The sequence below is a fragment of the Coturnix japonica genome, chromosome 20 (assembly GCF_001577835.2).
Source record: "Coturnix japonica isolate 7356 chromosome 20, Coturnix japonica 2.1, whole genome shotgun sequence".
Lineage (NCBI taxonomy): Eukaryota > Metazoa > Chordata > Aves > Galliformes > Phasianidae > Coturnix > Coturnix japonica.
The window spans coordinates 1964600-1983500 of record NC_029535.1 but is presented as its reverse complement, the minus strand read 5'-3'; the positions used below and the strand labels follow the sequence as shown (position 1 = coordinate 1983500).

Genomic DNA, 18901 nt, shown 5'->3' with positions numbered 1-18901 from the left:
TCATAATCTGTTGCTGCTTGGGTTTGTTCCACACAACAAAAGAGCTGACTTACCACGATGTTGCAAGCTTCCCTTTATGGCACAGCAAGTCCTTCTGTGCAGGGCTGTGGTGGCTTGGACACAGCTTGGTCCGTGGAGCAGCAGCAGTGCAGCTTTCCAGGAGCCTTTAAACTTCTCTGCAGTGGAGCCTTAATTCAGGTGGCATCTTGGGAGCAGTTGGTGACTTGGTGAGCAGCACAAACCTTGGTCCGGGAGCAGGAGGTGCTGCTCTCATTGCTGCTCTCATTGCTGCGGTGCAGGATGGAGGTTTGGGCTCAGCCTGAGCCCGATGTGACTTTCTGTCAGCAGACCTCGGGCCTTTCCAGAGCTTTGTGTGTCGAGGATAATGGCAATTTCAGAGGTCTCCAAGCACTTTAAAGTCGAACTGCCATGGCTTTGGTTGGCTTTGTTCAGTGGCATTTCTATAACGGAGCTGGAGGTTTGTGGCAGAGCTCACTGCTGGCGAGGAGCGAACCTCCCCTTGCATCCATCCCTTCCAAGGGACCTGGCAAACCAACCCAACACCGCCGTTATCACTTTGCACTGCGCTCTCCCCAGAGGGGCAGGACGAGGTGTGCGGTGCTGGCTGCAGCCTGGCAGCCCCGACCTGTTGCTGCTCCAAGCTGTGTGCCCTGGGCGCGGGGTGGAACAGATGTGCGGCGCGGTGCCGCGTGCCGGCCGTGCTGCAGCACCAGGTGCAGCCATTGTTCCCATCGGGGCCATTCAATGCTCTGGGCGGCTGCGCCCCGCGCGTTCCCGCATTGTTTCCCATGGAAATTAGCATTAAAAACCCATCCGAACCCCCCCCCTTCCATGTCCCTCAACTGCAGGTGACTGTTATTGGCCCCAGCTGCCACCCTCGTGCTTGATTACTTCCATATGGGGTTGTGGCAAGAAGTAGGATCCGCTCATTGATTTTTATTTTATTATTTATTCCCCCCCTCCCCACCCCGCGCACACGCTTCAGCACTCCCAAAGAACAATGCCTTGAAATCTATTAAGCCCCCCAAAGGGCTCTGCATCCCAGCCACCGTTACCGCCGCGATGACCATTTTACAAGCAGAGCTAATTACACCCTCTCCTGCCTCCTTCCTTTCTTCACCCCCCACCCCATAAATGTAAAATAGCCAGAGGGCACTTGGCAGTAAATTAAATCTTTGCGGTGTCCTGAGAGGAGGTTCTTTGCTCTCAGGATGGAGTCTGCTGCTCTTTGGATGTTTGTTGGGGTTTTTATTGTTAACCGGGATATAGGAAAGTCATCTCCCTGGCACTATGTTGTTAAGCAGACCAGGATAGGTTGGGATGGGGGGGAAAAGAAGACTAAAAAAGGAACAGGTTGGTTGTTAATTCGTGGTGTGGAGAGGAGGTGGGGGGAAAACTGTGCAAATAGAGATTGCAGAGCGCTGGGAACTGAGCGGCCTTCTAACAGCATGGTTCATAAGAGGGCAGCAGGCTGCAGCCAGACCCCAAACCTCTGCTGGGTTTGTCACCAACACGGAGCACTGTGGGGATGTGTCTGTCAATGCCATCTTGTGATTCAGGGATAGATCTGCTCCTGTGGAGCAGCTGCTGCAAGGGGCAGGGTGGGAGCTCATCCCAAGAAGCAGTGCATGAGCTGCCATGGGACAGGCAGGTAAGCACAGCTGGTTCTCTGGTGTTGGAGCCATCAGGTACAGCATCCCACATGCCCTAATGATACAGATGACCAAGTTCAGTGACTCTGGAGGCTGGGCTGTGCACCTCTGTGGAGTGTTGATGGGTTAGATCCTATATCCTATGGGAAATAGGATTCCTTCTGGCCTCCCAGGAGGAGTTTGCAGAGCTGCAGTGGACGGGGTTTGTGCTGGGATGTGCTCCCATTGATTTATGTCCAGCATAGCACTGGGTGACATTCCCCAAAGCACCCAGGGATGAGTTGCCACCCAGAGCTGCAGGATGGCTGGAGAAGAAAGCCCTGTAAGCCTTTTTCTTTCCTCCAGATGAGATCAGTCCTTAGAACACCACCCCAGCAGTGGCAGAACACTGTTGGGATGCTGGGGATGCTTGTGTCTCTAGACTTGCTTTCTGTCCCAAGCCCAGCACTGTGGGTTAGGCTGTAGGTTGGGCCACTTCTACATCTCCTGCCTGCAGGTGAGTGCTAGGTAAGGGTCTGGCAGGACAGCAGCCTCATGCGATACACTGAGCAATTCTCCTCAGACTTGTTTTAAACCCTTCAAAGTCAAATCTCAAACTTCGGGGGTTTCTTCTCCCTAATTAAATTAGCAGGCCATATGGTGTTTACTGTGAGCGCCTGCAATATGGAAGGAGCTGCCTCCTGGATCACTTTCTTTTTCAGAAGCTGCTGCTTTACCTGATGTCACTGTTCTGAAATGTTCTTTTCAGCAGCAGGCAGGAGGGGTCACATCAGCCCCGTGGGCTGTCAGTGTCATCTTTGGAGCAGGGGTTGAGCTGGGCCAGGACCTTCCCTTCTCATACAGACCCCTTTGTGTTCTCCCCATGTCCTCGTGGCAGCGTGCAGGACATAGCTGGGTTTGGTGTGTTGTCCCATACAGGTGATGATTCCTTTAATGATCTTGGAGCTGAAGAGCAACTCAAGGTTAGGGGGAGGCTGCTTATTGCTTTCTCAAGGATTACAGCTCCTTACTGAGCCATTGCTGTGTCAGAAATAGGTGAAGCTGAAAGTTTTGGAGTTCTGCTCTTTGTTAATGGAGTGTTTAACAGCGGTTACTTTGCTTGTGGTGCTTTTATCCATACGTGGAAGCTGGAGGAGGAAATAAAGACTCAGAGGGAGTCAGTTGTTGGTCTGTTATTGGACCTTTGTGTTTAGGTGAGGAGCAACGTGGGGTAGGAGTCTCCAAACCTCCAAGAGGAGTGAAGGAATGAAATCTGAGTTTGCTGCCTGCGTTCAGCTGCTCCAGCTCCATTAGTAGGATTTTGGTAAGCATCATTCCTGCATGCAAGTGGACTTTGCCATGAGCACATCCTGCAGTGCTGGATGTTAACCTTGCCCTGCAGTCTTACTGATGGATCTGTCCTGCAGGGCTTGTTAGCTTCAGCCATGCTCTGTTCATCCGAGGGTACCTGAGCCCCCCTGTCAGACCCGTGTGTTGCCTGCTGAGAGCTGCCATGTTAGTCTATCTCTGCAACGCGTGCTCCAAGGGTGCTTCATTGCAGAAGAGCCTCTCTAAAGATAGCATCTCCAAGTTGTGTGTTGTCAACCAGGGACACTTGATCTAAAAAACAACATTTGATACACAGACAAGGTTTGCAAGTGCCATCTGGATGCTGGGAGCTGAGCTAAGGGTGTCTCTGTTCTGTATAAACTCACTGGAAGGGGGGGAAAAAGAAATGTCAGTGCAGGCAGGATGGATCCTTCAGATCACCTGAGCAGGGCAGCTTGTTCCCTGGGCCCTCAGTGACGGCATTGTTTTGGGTCAGTGATACACTCTGGTCTATTTTGGACAGGTGAAAATAATCTGTTCTTCCACTGCAAGGCAGAACCTGGCAGTGATGAGGGCCCTGAAGAAGTGGCTGTATTTTTCAGGTGTGATCATGCAGGGCACACAGATATCCTTGGCTTGAGCACAGCCCGATATACCTTGTGTTCTGAAGCCCAGGTCCAACTCACACGGGTTATAAAGCATGTCTTATTTCAGGGCCTGCTTCTTGACTTTCCAGATACCCTCTCAGATGCGAATCTCATTTGCCTAATGGGCTGGTGAGTGTAATTGGAAGGCAGGTGCACTTACACGTGGTGAGAAGTCTCACCTGTGCCCAGGCACAGATGGGGCTCTGCCTGCTGCATCGTTAGAGGACATTTATAGGCACAGTGTCACAGCCTTCCCTGTGACCGAGGAAGGGAGGAAAACAGCAGTTTATTTTAAACTTGGGGATTTGCTTGAGGGTTTTTGCTTGTCGGTTTCTGACGTGGAGCTGCTCGTTCCTGGCATGCAGTGCTGGTGGCCGTGCTCCTCATTTAACCAGCTGCGCTGTGGTGCAGGGAGCACAGGTTTGCTCTGTGCTGTTGTCTGGGTTGGTTTGTGATGATGGGAACCTGGTCACTGAGCAACAGGGCTGGGGAGTAGAGGGGGAAAGAGAAGAGGAGGGATGCTATTGTAAACCATGGTTTTGGAGCTCCTCACTTAACCTGTACATCGTTAATAATAAGGCTGACAATCCTTAAAGCTTTGCTTACTGGAGGCCTTTAAGTTTGTGATGGGTTTGAATCTATTTTCTTATTTGAAATGAGGATTTGCCCTCCTCTAACCCCTTTCAGGCTGCTCCCCTTTACCTTCTGTTGGATCCACTTCCCAGGTGCTCCGAGCTGACCCTGCCATATGTGGAGTGTACGTTTCTGTAGGTGTCTGTACGTGCCTCTTTGTTCAGGCGGAGGAGAACAGGGCTGAGAACCCCCCGGCTTACAGGAGAGGCACATATGGAATGTATGGTGATGGAGAATTGTGCTGTTACAAAGGTACCATCTGATCTCAGGGATGCTCGGGTAAAACATGAGTGTGGGGAGGGGTGTCCCTCCTGATCAGGACTCATTTGCCTCCTGCCCTTCCCTCACTGTTTCTGGGCTCTCAGAGACTCTGCAGCCCCTGCAGTGTGGGGCTGGAGCTGGAGGGGTCCTGGGTCCCCCTCCTTGTTCATTCTGCACTTGGAAGGGCAGCTGTGAACCTGCAGCTTTGATCTCTGAAGCCCTGCAGGCTGTGAGCTGGGTCCCTGTGACATGCTGGAGGTCAGAGGGGCTTTCCCTGGCAGCTTACAACCAGGAGCAGCAGGTTGGACACAGGGATTTCCTACACGGGCACAGCACCCCGAGCAGCTTGTGCTGTGCTGACACATGGGCCAGCTGCTGCGTTGCTCCATCCCTTGCAATGGGGACACGTGTCGTGGTGCTTCGACCCCGATCTGGTTCACGTGAAGCAGCACGTCTGCAGGTGTTGGAGGTTCAAACACACCGAGAAGTGCAGCAGGTTCTGCTTGAGGCTTTCCTCCAAGGGAACTCCCCATGTGGCTGCTCCTCAGCTGGTGAGGAGCCTGGAAGGCAGCGGGCTGCACTGACCTAGAAACAGAGGCTTTGTCAACATCTGCTGCGTGTTCTGTGCAGAACTGGCTGGAAATTCACCTCCTCTTCCACAGCTTGATGCTTTTTCCTACCGAACCAAGAGCTGGGGACGGAACAGCAGGTAGGGGAGAGGAAGGGTTGGCAGCCTGGGAGCTCAGAGCAGACCAGTTGGTGTTTATTTCTGCTGCCGGCAACTAACAGAGCACTGTGCAGAGACTGCGGGGCTGGACGGGAAGCTGCCTATGGGACACACAGGCTGCGGGTGCTCAATGTCAGCATATCATCATTCTCTGCTCTGAAGCCCCTTTAAATCAGTGGGTGCGTTTCTGTTGACTTTTAGGAGCTGCAGAGAGCTCCTCACAGCTAATTAGCAATAAGAGGATGCCAATTAAATGCAGCTCCTTGGGCTGTGCTGGCGTTATCCCATGGCAGAGGGGGGCACCGCGATGGGGCTGGGCTGATGTTTTCTATCTGGAGGGCAGGAGCTGTGTGTAAAGAGGAGTCTTAAAGCCTCTATGAAAGCAGAAAACACTTCCAGAAGTTAGAGCTCACTGCAGGTAGTTCTCTGCCTTTTGGATCAGCTTTTCCAGGTATGGAAGTCACACCTTTATCTGCTTTGCAGCAGGAAGGAAAAAAACGATTCCCACTCCCAACATTGCAGCTGAGTTGTTCTATGTAACATATGGGGTTTTTCGTAACAGGGTTTTGGGGTTGTTTTTTGCTTTAAACCTTAACAGATCGTTGCAGAATTTTGTTTTAAAGCCCTGCTTTGAATGCAGTCTGGTCCATTCGGGGAGCTCTTCTTCCCAGCTGGGCTCCTGGCAGTGCTCTGCAGGGTATATGCACACAGTGCTGTTGACACCCTGTCCTGCTGCCTTTCCAAAGGGGACTTGTGCTGAAAGCAGCAGCTACGCAATAGGTTCTGAGAGCAGAACTCTGCACAGAGGCATTTTGGGTTGTTTCAGATGGTGAGGGGAGGGGGGCCCTAGAATGGGCTGCAGGGTGGGAGCACTGATAGGGTGTTATGGAGAGCACCGAAGGGCAGAGCAGATAGAGATCTGCCATCAGGAATCAATTATTAATCTGATTTCCCTTATTAACTGCTTTCTGGACTGGTTGCGAACGATAACATACTTTGCTCTTTCAAGTTCCTCTATCTGAGCGCTGCGCCGAATTGCGATGTAAAGCGAAGCAGCTGTGTGTGGGAAGAGGAGGAGATGGCAGAGGAGATGCACGCGTTTATTTTTGATGTACGAAGCGCCGGTCCCAGGCTCAGCAGCTCTCAGTGCTGCGGGGCTGTGCATGAGGTGCTGTCCTTCCCTCCCACCGCAGCCTGCAGGTCACAGTGTGGCTGTGCCATACACCCAGCTACACAGGGGGGACAAGCTGACTTCAGAGCTCTCTATCAACCCTAAGGAGGACTGGGTGCTTGGTGCTTCCTTGGGTTGCTGCCATCTGCCCCCATCCCAGAGCCTTCCTGCCTTCTTCCTGATGCAACAGTGCTGCAGCAAGGTATGATGTCGGGTCCTTCCTCGCTTTAGTTCTGAGCATTGGGAGCTGCTTGGAAGCTGTGCTGGAGCAGCAATGAGCTTCATGCAGGCAGCCCTTGGAGCTGCAGAGGTGCTCTGCAGATGGCACAGAGCCGTCGAGGGGAGGGAATGGCGACCTCGGAGAAGGAGGAAAGATGTTAATAAAATTTAAATGTAATTCTTCCCATTTCTCGGTGCCTAAATGTGAAAAATATTAGCTTGGTGGAGACTGGAAACAGATGGTGAGCAGTTGGAGCAGATAAGCATGTTATTCAAAATAAACATTCAGCAAAGCTGGGAGGTGGCGGAGCCATATTTCACTTCACCCTATTTACACGAGCAGGTCAGGTTACACGGGTGCTGCTTCTCTTTGCATGCAGATCGCCTGGCAGGAGCTGCAGAGCCAGCTGCAGCACCGTGTGAGCACAGTGTGAGCACAGTGTGAGCATGGAGCTCAGGGTGGGACGCAGCTCTGGGGCCTTTTCCTTCCAGGGTAATATAGGGGTTGTGTTGAAGCAGCTCTCCTAGGCTATGGACTGTGTCCTGCTGGCCCTTGGCACTGGAGGGCTTTGCTTTGCTCTTTCAGATGGTCTCTTTCGGCACCTGGACAGGCTTTGCTTCGTCCTAAAGCTGTGGTTTGGTTCCCATTTCAGCAGCTGCTGCTCTGTGGTTGTTATACGTGAGGTTTAAGGTCAGAGGAAGGAACGGTGTCCATAGAGTGTGGTTTGTCTCCTGGCACTGCTGGGCACCCTGTGGTGGGCCGTGTTGTGCTCTGTGCCCATCCATCCAGCTCAATGCTTGGGGCTCTGAGCCTTGAGTGATTGCTTCAATGGAGGCACGTCCTGCCTGTTCTGTGATACATTTGTGTGTACTTTCACCTGTACTACGTGGAAGTTGAAGGCACTTGCTCCAATTAAACCCCTTTTCCCTGTCTGAAAGCATCACCTACTTTCATTCTTCTGACTCTGAGCTGTTGTTCGAGGGAGACACTGGTTAACTCACAGACCTGACCTCTAACCTCGAGTGCCCAAAGCCTTGGTGATACAGGTGATACAGTCTCCTTGTGATGCTGCTCTCTCTGCCCTGCCACCTGCCAAAGCAAAAAGCAGATCCTGCTGTGTGCATTACGTCCAGCTGTGCAGCACTGCGCCGTGCTCATGTGCTTTTCCCTTGCTCCTCGCAATGTTTCCCCCCTGTTCTGACTTCCCAGGAGGAAGGTGTGAGTGCCTGAGCCCAGCGAATGGGGCTGTGAGGAAGCAGCGGGGCTCTGTGCAGCTGTTGTCAGCCCCGGTGCAGCAGTTCCTTCCTTCATCCTGAACATCCCACACCTGCATCAACAGCACCTGGGGCTGCCCCCATCCCTGCTGCGTGTCCTCAGCCGCAGGCTCAGATCTGCTTCCCATCAAGGAGCAGGAAAGGCTTTGCTGGCTGCAGCTGACAGCAGGGCTTAACAGCCTACAGATCCTGCCTGTGTTTGCGCGTAGGGCTTGTGGTATGGTGTTAAGTTGTGCACATATAAATATTATCACAGCAATGTGTACGAAGCATCCCCGTGCTGTGTGCTCTATCAGTGCTGTTGCTCTCTCCCTGTGCTCTCTGCTCCCTGCAGGCTCGTGGCTCAGCATCGCAGCCAGGTCAGAGCTTTGGCTTTGTGTGGATCTGCTCATTTTAGTATTAATGTCAGTTCCAGGGGGGGTTGAGATGCTCCCTGATTTGTGGCTCTTTTCACTCGTTCCTTTTCTCGACCCCCACAAGCAGGGAGAGATCACTAAAGGGACGGATTACTACAGCATTTTCTTTATACTGTTTATAGCCCAAGCAAATGTTAGCCATTCTTCCGAGGTTACCTATCATAGCAACACTCTCTTTGCACTGAACACAGTAGTCAGAAGGCTTCTGTAAGGGAAATCACTGAGTGTGGCCCTTTGGGGCAGGTGCCCACCCCACATGGGCTGGAACAAGCTTTGCTGATGGAAAACCCATCAGCATCCCAGGGCAGGTGGGTGTCCTGTGTGATGCTTGGGGCATTCAGCCATCAGCAAGGACGACCCCCTTGGTGCAGTGTGACCCATGGAGCTGTGCTGCTGTTCAGCTCTCAGCCACGATTCCAGCTGCGCTGGGACCTGCAGCATCTCCTGTGCCTGTGGAGGCAGCGCTGCTGTGTTGCCATTGGTGAGCTGGTAAATATTTCTCCATAGTGAAATGTGCGAGGAGGAGGTGGGGAGGGCAGTGTCTCCATGGGACAAAAGCTGTCTGGTTTTTAGCCCCAGTCAGCCCAGGGCCTGGCTCACGTCCCTGCTCACAGCCTGTTTTGCCGGCATGGTTCTCATGAAATGGATGTGGTTAGGCTGAAACTGAGTTTTAGAAGGATGGGTTTGATCTGGGTTTTAGAGGCAGGAAGCTTTATGCTGCTTATCAGCCCTGCCTGGTCCTTGCTGTGTGTTGGAGCACACCTGAAGGTGAGGTGCTGGCTCCTCCAGACTTGGCTTTCATAGGACTGTAGAATGGTAAAACCTTTGCAGTTCTGCTTCATGTGCTCAGCAGGGAAATCCCTGTGAGGGCTGTTGGTAACATGTCCATGTTCTTCTTGTACAGTTGCTGGTGAGAAGAGGCTGCCAGTGATGCCCGGCTCCCCTGTGGAAGTGAAGATACAGACCAGGTCCTCTCCTCCCAACATGCCACCGCTGCCCCCCGTCAACCCCGGAGGCCCCCGGCCCGTCTCCTTCACCCCAACTGCACGTAAGTCCCCAGTGAATCACTTTGCTACAGGAATGGCCCAGCGAGGAGCAGCTCAGCTTGTGCCAGCAGCTGGCAGGGCTCCCTGTTTGCCAGGCTGCCGGCCAGCACAGTGAGCACTGGACGAGCTGCACAGCTGGGATGAGGGCTGGGGCTTTCCCCTGCTTATGTAGTGGATGCACTATGGGGTCTGTAGTGCCCCTCTGCCCATCCCTGCTTGTCCCAGTGCTGCTGCAATCTCTTCAAGCCCCTCTCCATGCAGGTGTGATTTCTGCAATAACCTCCTTAAGCAATGGAAGGCTTTTATCAGGTTGGCTTCAAAGCAGCCAGGAGCTGAGCATTGCGCTGTATCTGGCAGAGTTAATTCCCTCTCTGCTGTATCTCACTTTGCAGACAGTGCTTCTGCAGCTGAGATTAGAAAGTTTTCCTCTTTTAATTTCACAGCCTTGGCAATCCCTCGCTGTCTGTCCAAGTTCTCCATCTTTGCTCCATAACCTCTCCTGTTAAGCTGCAGGGCACTGCTCAGAGGCAGCTCCCCAGGTGGGATGGGTGTTCAGCCCCACCTCATGCTTTTTCCTTTTAGAAAACACTGAAGCCATCATCTTAAAATCTCATCCTCTACAAGCATTATTCCAGAGCATGGAATGACCTTACCCCACTCGGCCATTTCATTCTCTCCTCACCTTTATTGCCCTGCTGAGGTCCCCTGGTTGTGTAAGTATTGCTCTGCTATCCACAGCAGTGTCTGGGGCATCTCCGTTTCATCTTGGCAGGGGATTTCACAGTGTTACCATTCAGCCTCTTTCAGGACACCAGCTAATGCACTGAGATGCTGGCAGCAGTGCTAATCACTGGGTTATCCTGTCCCCAGCTTTATCCACAAAGGCTTTTCTAATGGCTTTCCTTTTGCTAAGGCAGAAAAAGGCCATTAGCAAAGTGATAGAAATTAATTGTTCCAATGAGGCTGCTTGGCACGCTGTTGAGGTCCAAGTCACCTGAATCTGCTGGGTCCTGATGACTTTGCTGCCTCTGGCTGGGAATACAAGGAGAGTCAGTTTGGTACCTAATGATGAGTTTAGTGGCGTAGCCCTCAAGGATGATTTTCCTGCTCACCCTGTACTCCCTTGCAGCCCCTGTTCCTTCCTGCCCTCGTGCAGCAACCTGCACCCCCTTCTTTCCTTGCTAAGAGCAAGAAGAAAGAAACTGAATGGGGCAGAGCTCCTTGGCTGCAGCCTCTGTACGACAAAAAGCTGTGTGTTACTGCTCTGCTTAGGGTGGCTTTACCCCTCTTTATTACATGTTAACTACAGAACCAATGCTCATACTTGCCATTGCCTTTCAATTGAGCTCAATATTTGCTGGCACTGCTGATCCCTGCAGGGCATCTCGTCCTTTTCCTGGCCTGGAGGAGTGTGGCCGGGAGGTTCTTTGGTTGCACTGACCCAGAACAGAAGGCAGCAGCCTGTTTTGCCTTCACAGCTCCGTCTTTACTTTCATTTCATCATCGCTCTCTACACAAAGGAATGTGTCTTTGTTATGCCCCAGAAAAGCCTTTTGCCCTGGTTGGTCTTTTCACCCTTATCTTTCCTTTGGATCTCAACTGTCTGTGCTTCCTCTTTCAGCGCTCACCCCACAGCTCCAGGTGTGTGGAGCCTTTACACCTCGCTGTGCCCCGGGGTGGTTTAACTGCTCCACTGCCTCCCTATTTTTCTCTGAAAAACCCTCCCCGTGTGGTTCTTTGGGAGACCAGAGGAGTCCTGGGGAAGCTGCAGTGGGGATGTTTGGCAGCCACCCCTTCCCGTGCCTCTGGCAGTTCTGCTGTAATGCACTTTGGGGGCTTCTCCCCACCACTTTACCTCCAGTTCAGGCTGCCCAGGGCCCACCCTTGGCCTTGGGTACCTGCAGGGATGGGTGCCCAGAGCTCTGGGCAGCAGTGCCAGCATTGCACCCCTGTGGGTAAAGAGGGACCTAAATCTCCCTTTGTTTAGTTTAAAGCCATTCCCCTTTGTCCTGTCACTATTTGCCCATGGAGAAAGTTGTTCCCCTCCTGTTTATGATTCAGGTACCTGAAGGCTGCAGTGAGGTGTCCCCAGGGCCGTGTCTTTTCCAGGCCAGCAGCCCCAGCTCCCTCAGCCTGTCTCCATAGGAGAGTTGCACCGTTCAGCTCTGGGCTTTTAAGGCCAGCCCCGTGCATCAGCTGCAGCTGTATTTACCATGGTGTATTTTTCACCTCCAACATTCTGAGTTGATCTGAAGTTCGGGCCCCCCCATGCGCAGCTGCTCTCACCATTTCCCAGACACGACTTCAGATTGCACAACAGTGCTGAGGGGATGTCAACAATTTATTCTAATCCCTCGCGGCCTTCCCAAGCTGCACTCGGTTTCATCACGCTTTAAAATGAGGCACAGTCACAGATGGGACCGGGGTTGGACAAACACCCACATCTGCCAAACCCCTTTTAGCTCCATGGGGACTGTGGTCACACGCTGCAGGCGGGACGCAGCCCTCTGGGCCGTGCCAACCTCATGCCATAATGCTTTTGTCTCCTCTCTGCAGTGCCCAATGGGATGAACCATTCCCCCCCGACGCTCAATGGGGCTCCATCCCCACCCCAGCGCTTTGGCAACGGCCCGGCTTCCTCCTCCTCTTCCTCATTGACCAACCAGCAGCTCCCAGCCACGTGCGGTGCACGGCAGCTCAGCAAGCTGAAGCGCTTCCTCACCACCCTGCAGCAGTTTGGCAATGACATCTCACCTGAGATTGGGGAGAGGGTGCGGACCCTGGTGCTGGCGCTGGTGGTAAGCTGCTCCCTGGAAGCACAGGGGACATTCCTGTTTGCAAGAGCTTTGTGGTGATGGGATCCCAGCAGGCAGCACGTGCCTCCATTGCACGATGTCAGAGCTGTTGGCTGAGCACAGCTCGTATTGTTTGTGCTTTCTGGTAAACTTACTGGCTTTATTTTTTCTTCAGTGTGTTTCTAAAGCAATCTGTCCCATTGCACTGACGTGAGCCCAAATGCAGCTGAGCTTATGGAAACCCAGAGGGCTTGGGACTATACTTTGCTGTAGGAGCTGCGTGCCTGGTGCTCTTTGCTTTCCACACTAGTGCTGTGCTTCCTGGTCTGCAGCTCCCAGCAGCTCCCAGGAGCCTGTGCTTTTCTGCCAGGGAAGCTCTCTCTTCTTTGCTCCCCTAAGCCTGGAGCTGAAGGGACGTGTGATCTCTGGTGAGGTGATGGTGCTTCTGTGCCCAAACACCTCTGCAAATACAGACCGGTGGCTTTAGGTGCTGTTTTGTCAAGGGCATCTTGCAGGGTGGGCCTTGCGTGCTGGGTCACCATCCTGTTTGCTGCAGCTCTGCAGGTGTTACATGCACAACTTGCTGGGGGGAGAGAGGGTGATGCTGAGCTGTGGGGCTTGTGAGGATGCTGCGTGGTGCTGTGTGGTTCTGCTCTGTCTGCTGTTTTTGGAAATAAATCCATCTCTAAGCCTTCAGCAGGTAGAGGACGTCTCAGTGCTTCCAGCACCTCATTTATGGTGTGCAGTGCTGAGCACAAGGTGCATTTGATGGGCTTTTCCCCTCCTGCATACTGGGTTTGCAAGAGCTGGGGTTGTTGCTGGTGGTGCACACAATGCACACACGGCCACCTGCCCCCCTGCATCTAAGGAGAGCTGAAAAGATCCTTCAGAATAGAAATGAGCAACCCTTGCAGTGGTACAGGTTGCCTGGTGTAGGGATGCAGCTCAGGAGCTGGAAGGGAGGGAAGAAGCAGCTGGTGCTGCTGCCTGCCCCCATCCTGCTCTGGGCAGCCTGGCTGGGCTGCAGGAGGTGCCAGCTGGGCCCGCTGCCCCCCGCTCAGGTGCTGGCAGTGCCCATAACCCCCTGTGTCTGCTGCACTCGTTCTGCTCTATTGGCCTGAGTCTGTTTGGCCGTGTGAGGCAGGATGTGCTGTGAGCGCTGTCAGTGCTGCTGTGGCAGATGCAGTCTCCCTTCTAGATTCTGTTTGATTTTCAGCTGTTTTTTCCAAGCCTCTAAAAATAAGACCCAACGGTCATTTCATTTCTTGATTCTTTTCTCAGAACTCGACGGTGACGATTGAGGAATTTCACTGCAAGCTGCAAGAGGCAACAAACTTCCCCCTGCGGCCGTTTGTGATCCCCTTCCTGAAGGTGACAGGAGCTGGTGGGGTTGGCTGGCAGTGCTGTGCAGGGCTGTGCTGCTTGGCAGCGTGTTCCTGCTGGGGAAGCTCTCATTACAAGCACCAGAACTGTTCTATCCAAGACAGACTGCACAGACTGTGGCCATTTGCCACGTGCTACTGGCTCGCAGAAAGCTGCCTTTGTAATGAGAGCCACATATGTCTGCTTGTGTGTTAGGGGGAAATGAGACAAACCAATCTCCGTTCTGCAGTTGGGGTATGTTGGGATCTGGAGTGTTTGAGGTGTTGGCTTATCGAGTGTGTCTGGGGCAGCGAGATGCTGCAAGCACAGAGCGCTTCTCACAGTGCTTTTGTGTGTGCAGCCCTTGGGAAAACACAGGTAGGTCTGCTCAGTGCAGACATGATGAGCTGGGAAATGCTGAGCGTGGCCCCAGGCTTGAGCTGACCTGCAGAGCTGTGTGTGTTTTCCAGGCCAACCTCCCTCTGCTGCAGCGAGAGCTGCTGCACTGCGCCCGCGCTGCCAAGCAGACCCCATCCCAGTACCTGGCACAGCACGAGCACATCCTCCTCAACACCACGTCCTCCCCAACTGACTCCTCAGAGCTGCTCATCGAGGTCAACGGGAACGGCAAGAGGCACAGCCCTGACAGGTAAAGGAGCCTTTGGCACTCTGTTCCCAAAGCTGTATTTTAGAACAGCAGTGAAGCTGAATTGAAACTTGAAACAGTGTTCTGGGCCAAACATGGGATCTTAGCACTCCTTACAGCTATTGGTGAGATGCTGCTGTCTGTCCATGGCTGTAGCTGCTGCTCATAGCACTGCTGACTTAGCTGCAGACCCTTTCCAGGGGCTCTCGGGTAGACCCTGCTCACAGGGACTTGTTTGGTAGCAGGTCACCCCAAGTTCCTGAGCCAGGAAGGGGCAGTTAGAGGCACAGTCAGCGCAGGGAAGGACATGGTTTTGTTTTCACTGCCTTTTATTCCAAGGCAAAGTCATTATGTAATTATGTGGAGCACACTTCTAATGGATAGAAGCCATGAAATCTTGGTTTCGTTGTGCTCAGGAAGATGAATCACAACACTTAGGCATTGTGATCTCCTTTGAGCAAGGCCATCCCACAAAGCTGCTCACAAGCTGATGGTGTTTCTTTCAGCTCCCTCCTCCTCCTACCCCTCCAATAACAACATCACTGCCCAATTTCTCCATCTTTCCCTTCCTCCTGTGCCGTGCAGCACTAACAGATCCCTGTGTCTCTCGGTGTGGTTACAGAAGGGATGACAGCAGCTTTGAGAGAGAACCACTGCCAACAGAGCCTCCAGCCAAACGTGTGTGCACCATCAGCCCCGCGCCCCGGCACAGCCCAGCACTCAGCATCCCAATGCTGAACCCTGGTGGGCAGTTCCACCCCACCCCACCGCCCCTCCAGCACTACACCCTGGAAGACATCGCCACCTCCCATCTGTACAGAGACCCCGGCAAGATGCTGGAGCACAGGGAGATCCGGGATAGGCACAGCGGGCTCGGTGAGCAGCTCTGCAGGGCTTTGTGACACAATCTAGGGTCACCCCTATTTATAATTGCACCCCTATGCAATTAGGCCTGTAAAGCACGTCTTGGAGATGTGTTTTAACATTACAGCTATACCTGGTTAGAAATCCTGCTCTGTTGTTGCTGTGGGGCTCAGTTCTCTCTGCAGCACTGAAAGCATTTGCTCCACCTGCTCACTCTTCCACTGTGGTTTGTTGCAGGTTTGAATGGAGGTTACCAGGATGAGTTGGTGGACCATCGCCTGACAGAGAGGGAGTGGGCTGATGAGTGGAAGCACCTCGATCATGTAAGGAGGTGGGAGGTGTGGGGATGCTCTGTGGGACACAGCAACCCCCTGCTCACCTGCTCCAGTTAGTGATTTCCTTCTCATTGATATGATACCTTGTCCAGGCTTTCCAAGCAGTTGGACAGGCTTCTACAAGTAGCTCAGCAGGGGTAGGGCTGATAGGAGCAGCTTCCTGGTTTTTTTCTTATGCCTGTACCCAGTGGAAGCCAAAAGCAGTTTGGACCAAGTGTCTGGTGCTGGAGAGCTGCTCCTGCTGGCTGTCAGAGTAACCTGCACAGGTCTGAGTAACCTGCACAGGTCTTCCAGCAGCTGCCCAGGCCAGCACTGTGCCAACAAGCATGCAGATGTGTTGTGTGCAGTCACTATGGAGCTTATGGATTAAAAAGCCCCAACAATGCTGATGGTGGTTGAAGGCTTTTTCTCCTGTGTTTGCAGCCCATGTGGGGCATGGTTGGGTATCACAGACTTGGAGCCCGTTTTTCTGTGCTGAGCAATGCTGCTGATCCAAGCACTTCTCTGGAATGTTTCCCCTAAGGAGATGGGATTGAAATTCAGCTTTGATCAGAACCGCAGAGGGGCTCAGTGCTTATTTATGCCCTAAAGCTGATGCTTCATGTGGGTGGGTATCTCCAGTGGGGAAAACTGGGAAGCCATCCTGGTGAGCAGAGGCAGCACTGACAACCTCCGTCCTTCCAGGCACTCAACTGCATCATGGAGATGGTGGAAAAGACCCGGCGCTCCATGGCTGTGCTGCGGCGCTGCCAGGAGGCCGACCGTGAGGAGCTCAACTACTGGAAGAGGAGGTGCAGCGAGGCTGAGCCACGCAAGGCAGGAGGGGAGCTGGGCACAGCCCGGCACAGCCCCGGCAGCTCTGACTCCATCGGCAGCGGTGAGTGGTGCTGGGTGTAATGAGTAAAAGGGGTTTAATCTAAAAAGGGGTGTACCAATAATAGGTGTCTGGGTGTCCCCTCTATCCCAGCACTGGGCACCTCCGGGGTTGGGGCTCTCCAGGCAGCAGTGGCAGTGCCTCACCACCCTCATCGTGCGCAACGTCTTCCTTGTATCCAATTGAAATCTGCTCTCGTTTGGTGTCCAACCGTTGCCTCTTAGTCTTGATATCCCAGGTCCTGATGAAGAGTCTTTCTGCATCGCTCTCCTAAGCTATGAGTCAAGCTCCCTCCATTCTAGATACCCCACCTCCATGCCCTGTACTGGTGTTTCTTTCCTACCTATGGTGGGCAATGATTTCTTCTTGCAGCACAGTGTCTGACTGCTGGCTCTGAAACTCTTCAGACTGATAACGAGACATTAAATAGAACATACTGGAAAGATGAGCTTGACTTCACTTAATGAAATTATGGGGTGAAAGCTGTTAGTTGCTTTGGATGATGATTCACGTGTCATCATGGCAGCTCTGAGTGTTACCATACAGGTGCAAAGCTCCTCACCCCCCAGTTCAGCTGCTGGAGCTCAGTGTTGGGGTACACTCAGCATTTGGTGGCGTGTCTGTATCTCCAGTTGTACCAGGAGATGGGAATGGGTGATAGGAATGGCCGGAGGAAGCTCTGCTGTGACCTGTGCCCTGTTAACCCTCCCTGCCTCGCTCTTCTTCCAACAGATTCACTGCGGGAGTTCAGCAGCAGGTCGGGGCCAGGCTATGTCACCGAGGAGATATGGAAGAAAGCAGGTGAGCGCTGCTGGGAGCTCTGGCTGTGGCATTGCCTGGGGTGAGCCCTGCTGATGCAGTTCAGCATGGCCTTGACATGGGCTCTGCTCCCCCTGCACGGTGCCGGTGGTGCACCCAAGGCTGGGCTGCACTCTGGAGCTGTGAGAGCCAACCGTGTCCCCCAGCCCTGTGCTGAGTGGGGACACGCAGCAGCAGAGTCTGGGCAGGCTGGTGAGGCTGAACTTCCCTTCCAGAAGAAGCTGTGAACGAGGTGAAGCGCCAGGCCATGTCGGAGGTGCAGAAGGCCGTGGCAGAGGCAGAGCAGAAGGCGTTTGAGATGATCGCCTCCGAGAGGGCGCGCATGGAGCAGACCATCGCCGACGCCAAGCGCCAGGCCACCGAGGATGCTTTCCTGGTGATCAACGAGCAGGAGGAGTCCACAGAGGTACAGAGCCAGGCGGGCCCATGAGTCCCAAGCTCAGGGTCCTACCCTGAAGTGCCTGCATGTCCCTTGCCTTGCTTCCTTCCCTTTTAAAAGCCCTTTGTGGTGTGAGGGCACCGTTAGCAGAGTGTGGGGCAGCTGCAGGGATTTCTGCAGAGAGATAAGGGTGTTGGTGGGACAGCTTTACATCCCACTCAGAAACGTGCTGCTGTGAGGTACCAATGTGTGCAGATAAGGAAGCACAGATTCAGTGAGAGGCTGGAATTGCCATTGCTTGGTGGCTGCGTTGTGCCTCTTGCTCCTCCAACCCCATAGAGTCCAGGGTAAATGTCCGTGGGACAACTGTCCCCATACTGCAGAGTGTGGGGACACCCAGTGGGGTATGGCAGCTCAGAAAGGAGCAGGTGCTTCCAGGTTTGTCACAGCAGAATGTGGGGAGTGTCAGAGCTGCTCTGAGCCCTCAGCCATTAGGTACCTCACTGCCCTTTGGCTGGGAATGAGTTCTGTTTGGTTGGGCAGCCAGTAGAGTTAGTTCTGTCCTCCGTTGGGATGCTGTGGGAAGCTCTGATCCCTGCACGTGGCAGCAGCCATGTGGACATGGGGGTGTTGTTACAGACGTGTGTGTGCTCTGGTACTTTCCCATGAGGTCATTAAGGATGAACCAATGCAGCATCCAGTAAACAGGCAGTGGGAGCGGGTGGAGTTGCTCGGGGTGAGCAGTGAGTTTTCTGTTGGTGGAGTATCCCCTGCTGTGCCTCCATCCCTTGTGCAGAGCAGCAGGAGCAGAGCGGGGCCTTGGGAGCTCATAGCATCCCTGATTGATCCTCCCTTTCAAAGCACTTTGTTTCCTTTCAGAGCTGCTGGAACTGCGGCCGCAAGGCCAGCGAGACGTGCAGCGGATGCAACACCGCGCGCTACTGCGGCTCCTTCTGCCAGCACAAGGACTGGGAGAAGCACCACCACATCTGCGGGCAGAGCCTGCACGGCCACAGCAAAGGGCTGGCACTGCCTGCGGGGCGCTCGGCCAAGGGCATGGACGGCGTGCCCAGCCCCAGCATGGAGAAGAGCTCAGCAGCCACCTCCCGCTCCTCCACACCCGCATCTGTGACAGCGATAGACACGAACGGGCTCTAAAGGGGAAATCTGGCTTCATTCGTTGTCCTGCTGGTGTTTTGTTTCTTGAAGTTGGAAAGGAAAACCCACAGGAACTCGTATTGGTTGACACGTTGGACAAAGCCAGGCCAGCTCTGTTGGACTTTGCTGCCCCTCCTGCCTTGCTCGGTGCACACAGAACTGCAGCCCACGCACCTGCACCACCTCAGCACCCACTGCTGCAAAGGAGCCGGGGCTGCAGTGGGGGCACAGCTCCACCCCAAGGGTGCGTTGAGTCCCTCTGTGCCGGGACAGGCAGCAGCGTTGGGTCTGAC

At 53.7% G+C, this 18901-nt stretch overlaps 1 protein-coding gene across 7 annotated transcripts in view; it reads left to right on the top strand.

Moving 5' to 3' along the window:
* The window catches only part of CBFA2T2 (CBFA2/RUNX1 partner transcriptional co-repressor 2), a 39205-nt gene extending 20428 nt beyond the window's left edge, over positions 1-18777 (top strand). For 4 of the 7 annotated variants that reach the window (XM_015881377.2, XM_015881380.2, XM_015881376.2 and 1 more), the window contains exons 2-11: positions 9235-9378; positions 11933-12174; positions 13453-13542; positions 14004-14182; positions 14802-15055; positions 15281-15366; positions 16063-16255; positions 16985-17053; positions 17287-17477; positions 18330-18777. In XM_015881377.2, the coding sequence (XP_015736863.1) occupies positions 9261-9378; positions 11933-12174; positions 13453-13542; positions 14004-14182; positions 14802-15055; positions 15281-15366; positions 16063-16255; positions 16985-17053; positions 17287-17477; positions 18330-18608 (1701 nt within the window). In that variant the 5' untranslated portion in view covers positions 9235-9260 and the 3' untranslated portion in view covers positions 18609-18777. Of the gene's footprint in view, positions 1-6136; positions 6623-9234; positions 9379-11932; positions 12175-13452; positions 13543-14003; positions 14183-14801; positions 15056-15280; positions 15367-16062; positions 16256-16984; positions 17054-17286; positions 17478-18329 lie in introns of those variants that run through there. The other 3 variants (XM_015881379.2, XM_032448562.1, XM_015881375.2) reach the window with 3 other exon arrangements.
* The last annotated feature ends 124 nt before the right edge of the window (positions 18778-18901 follow it).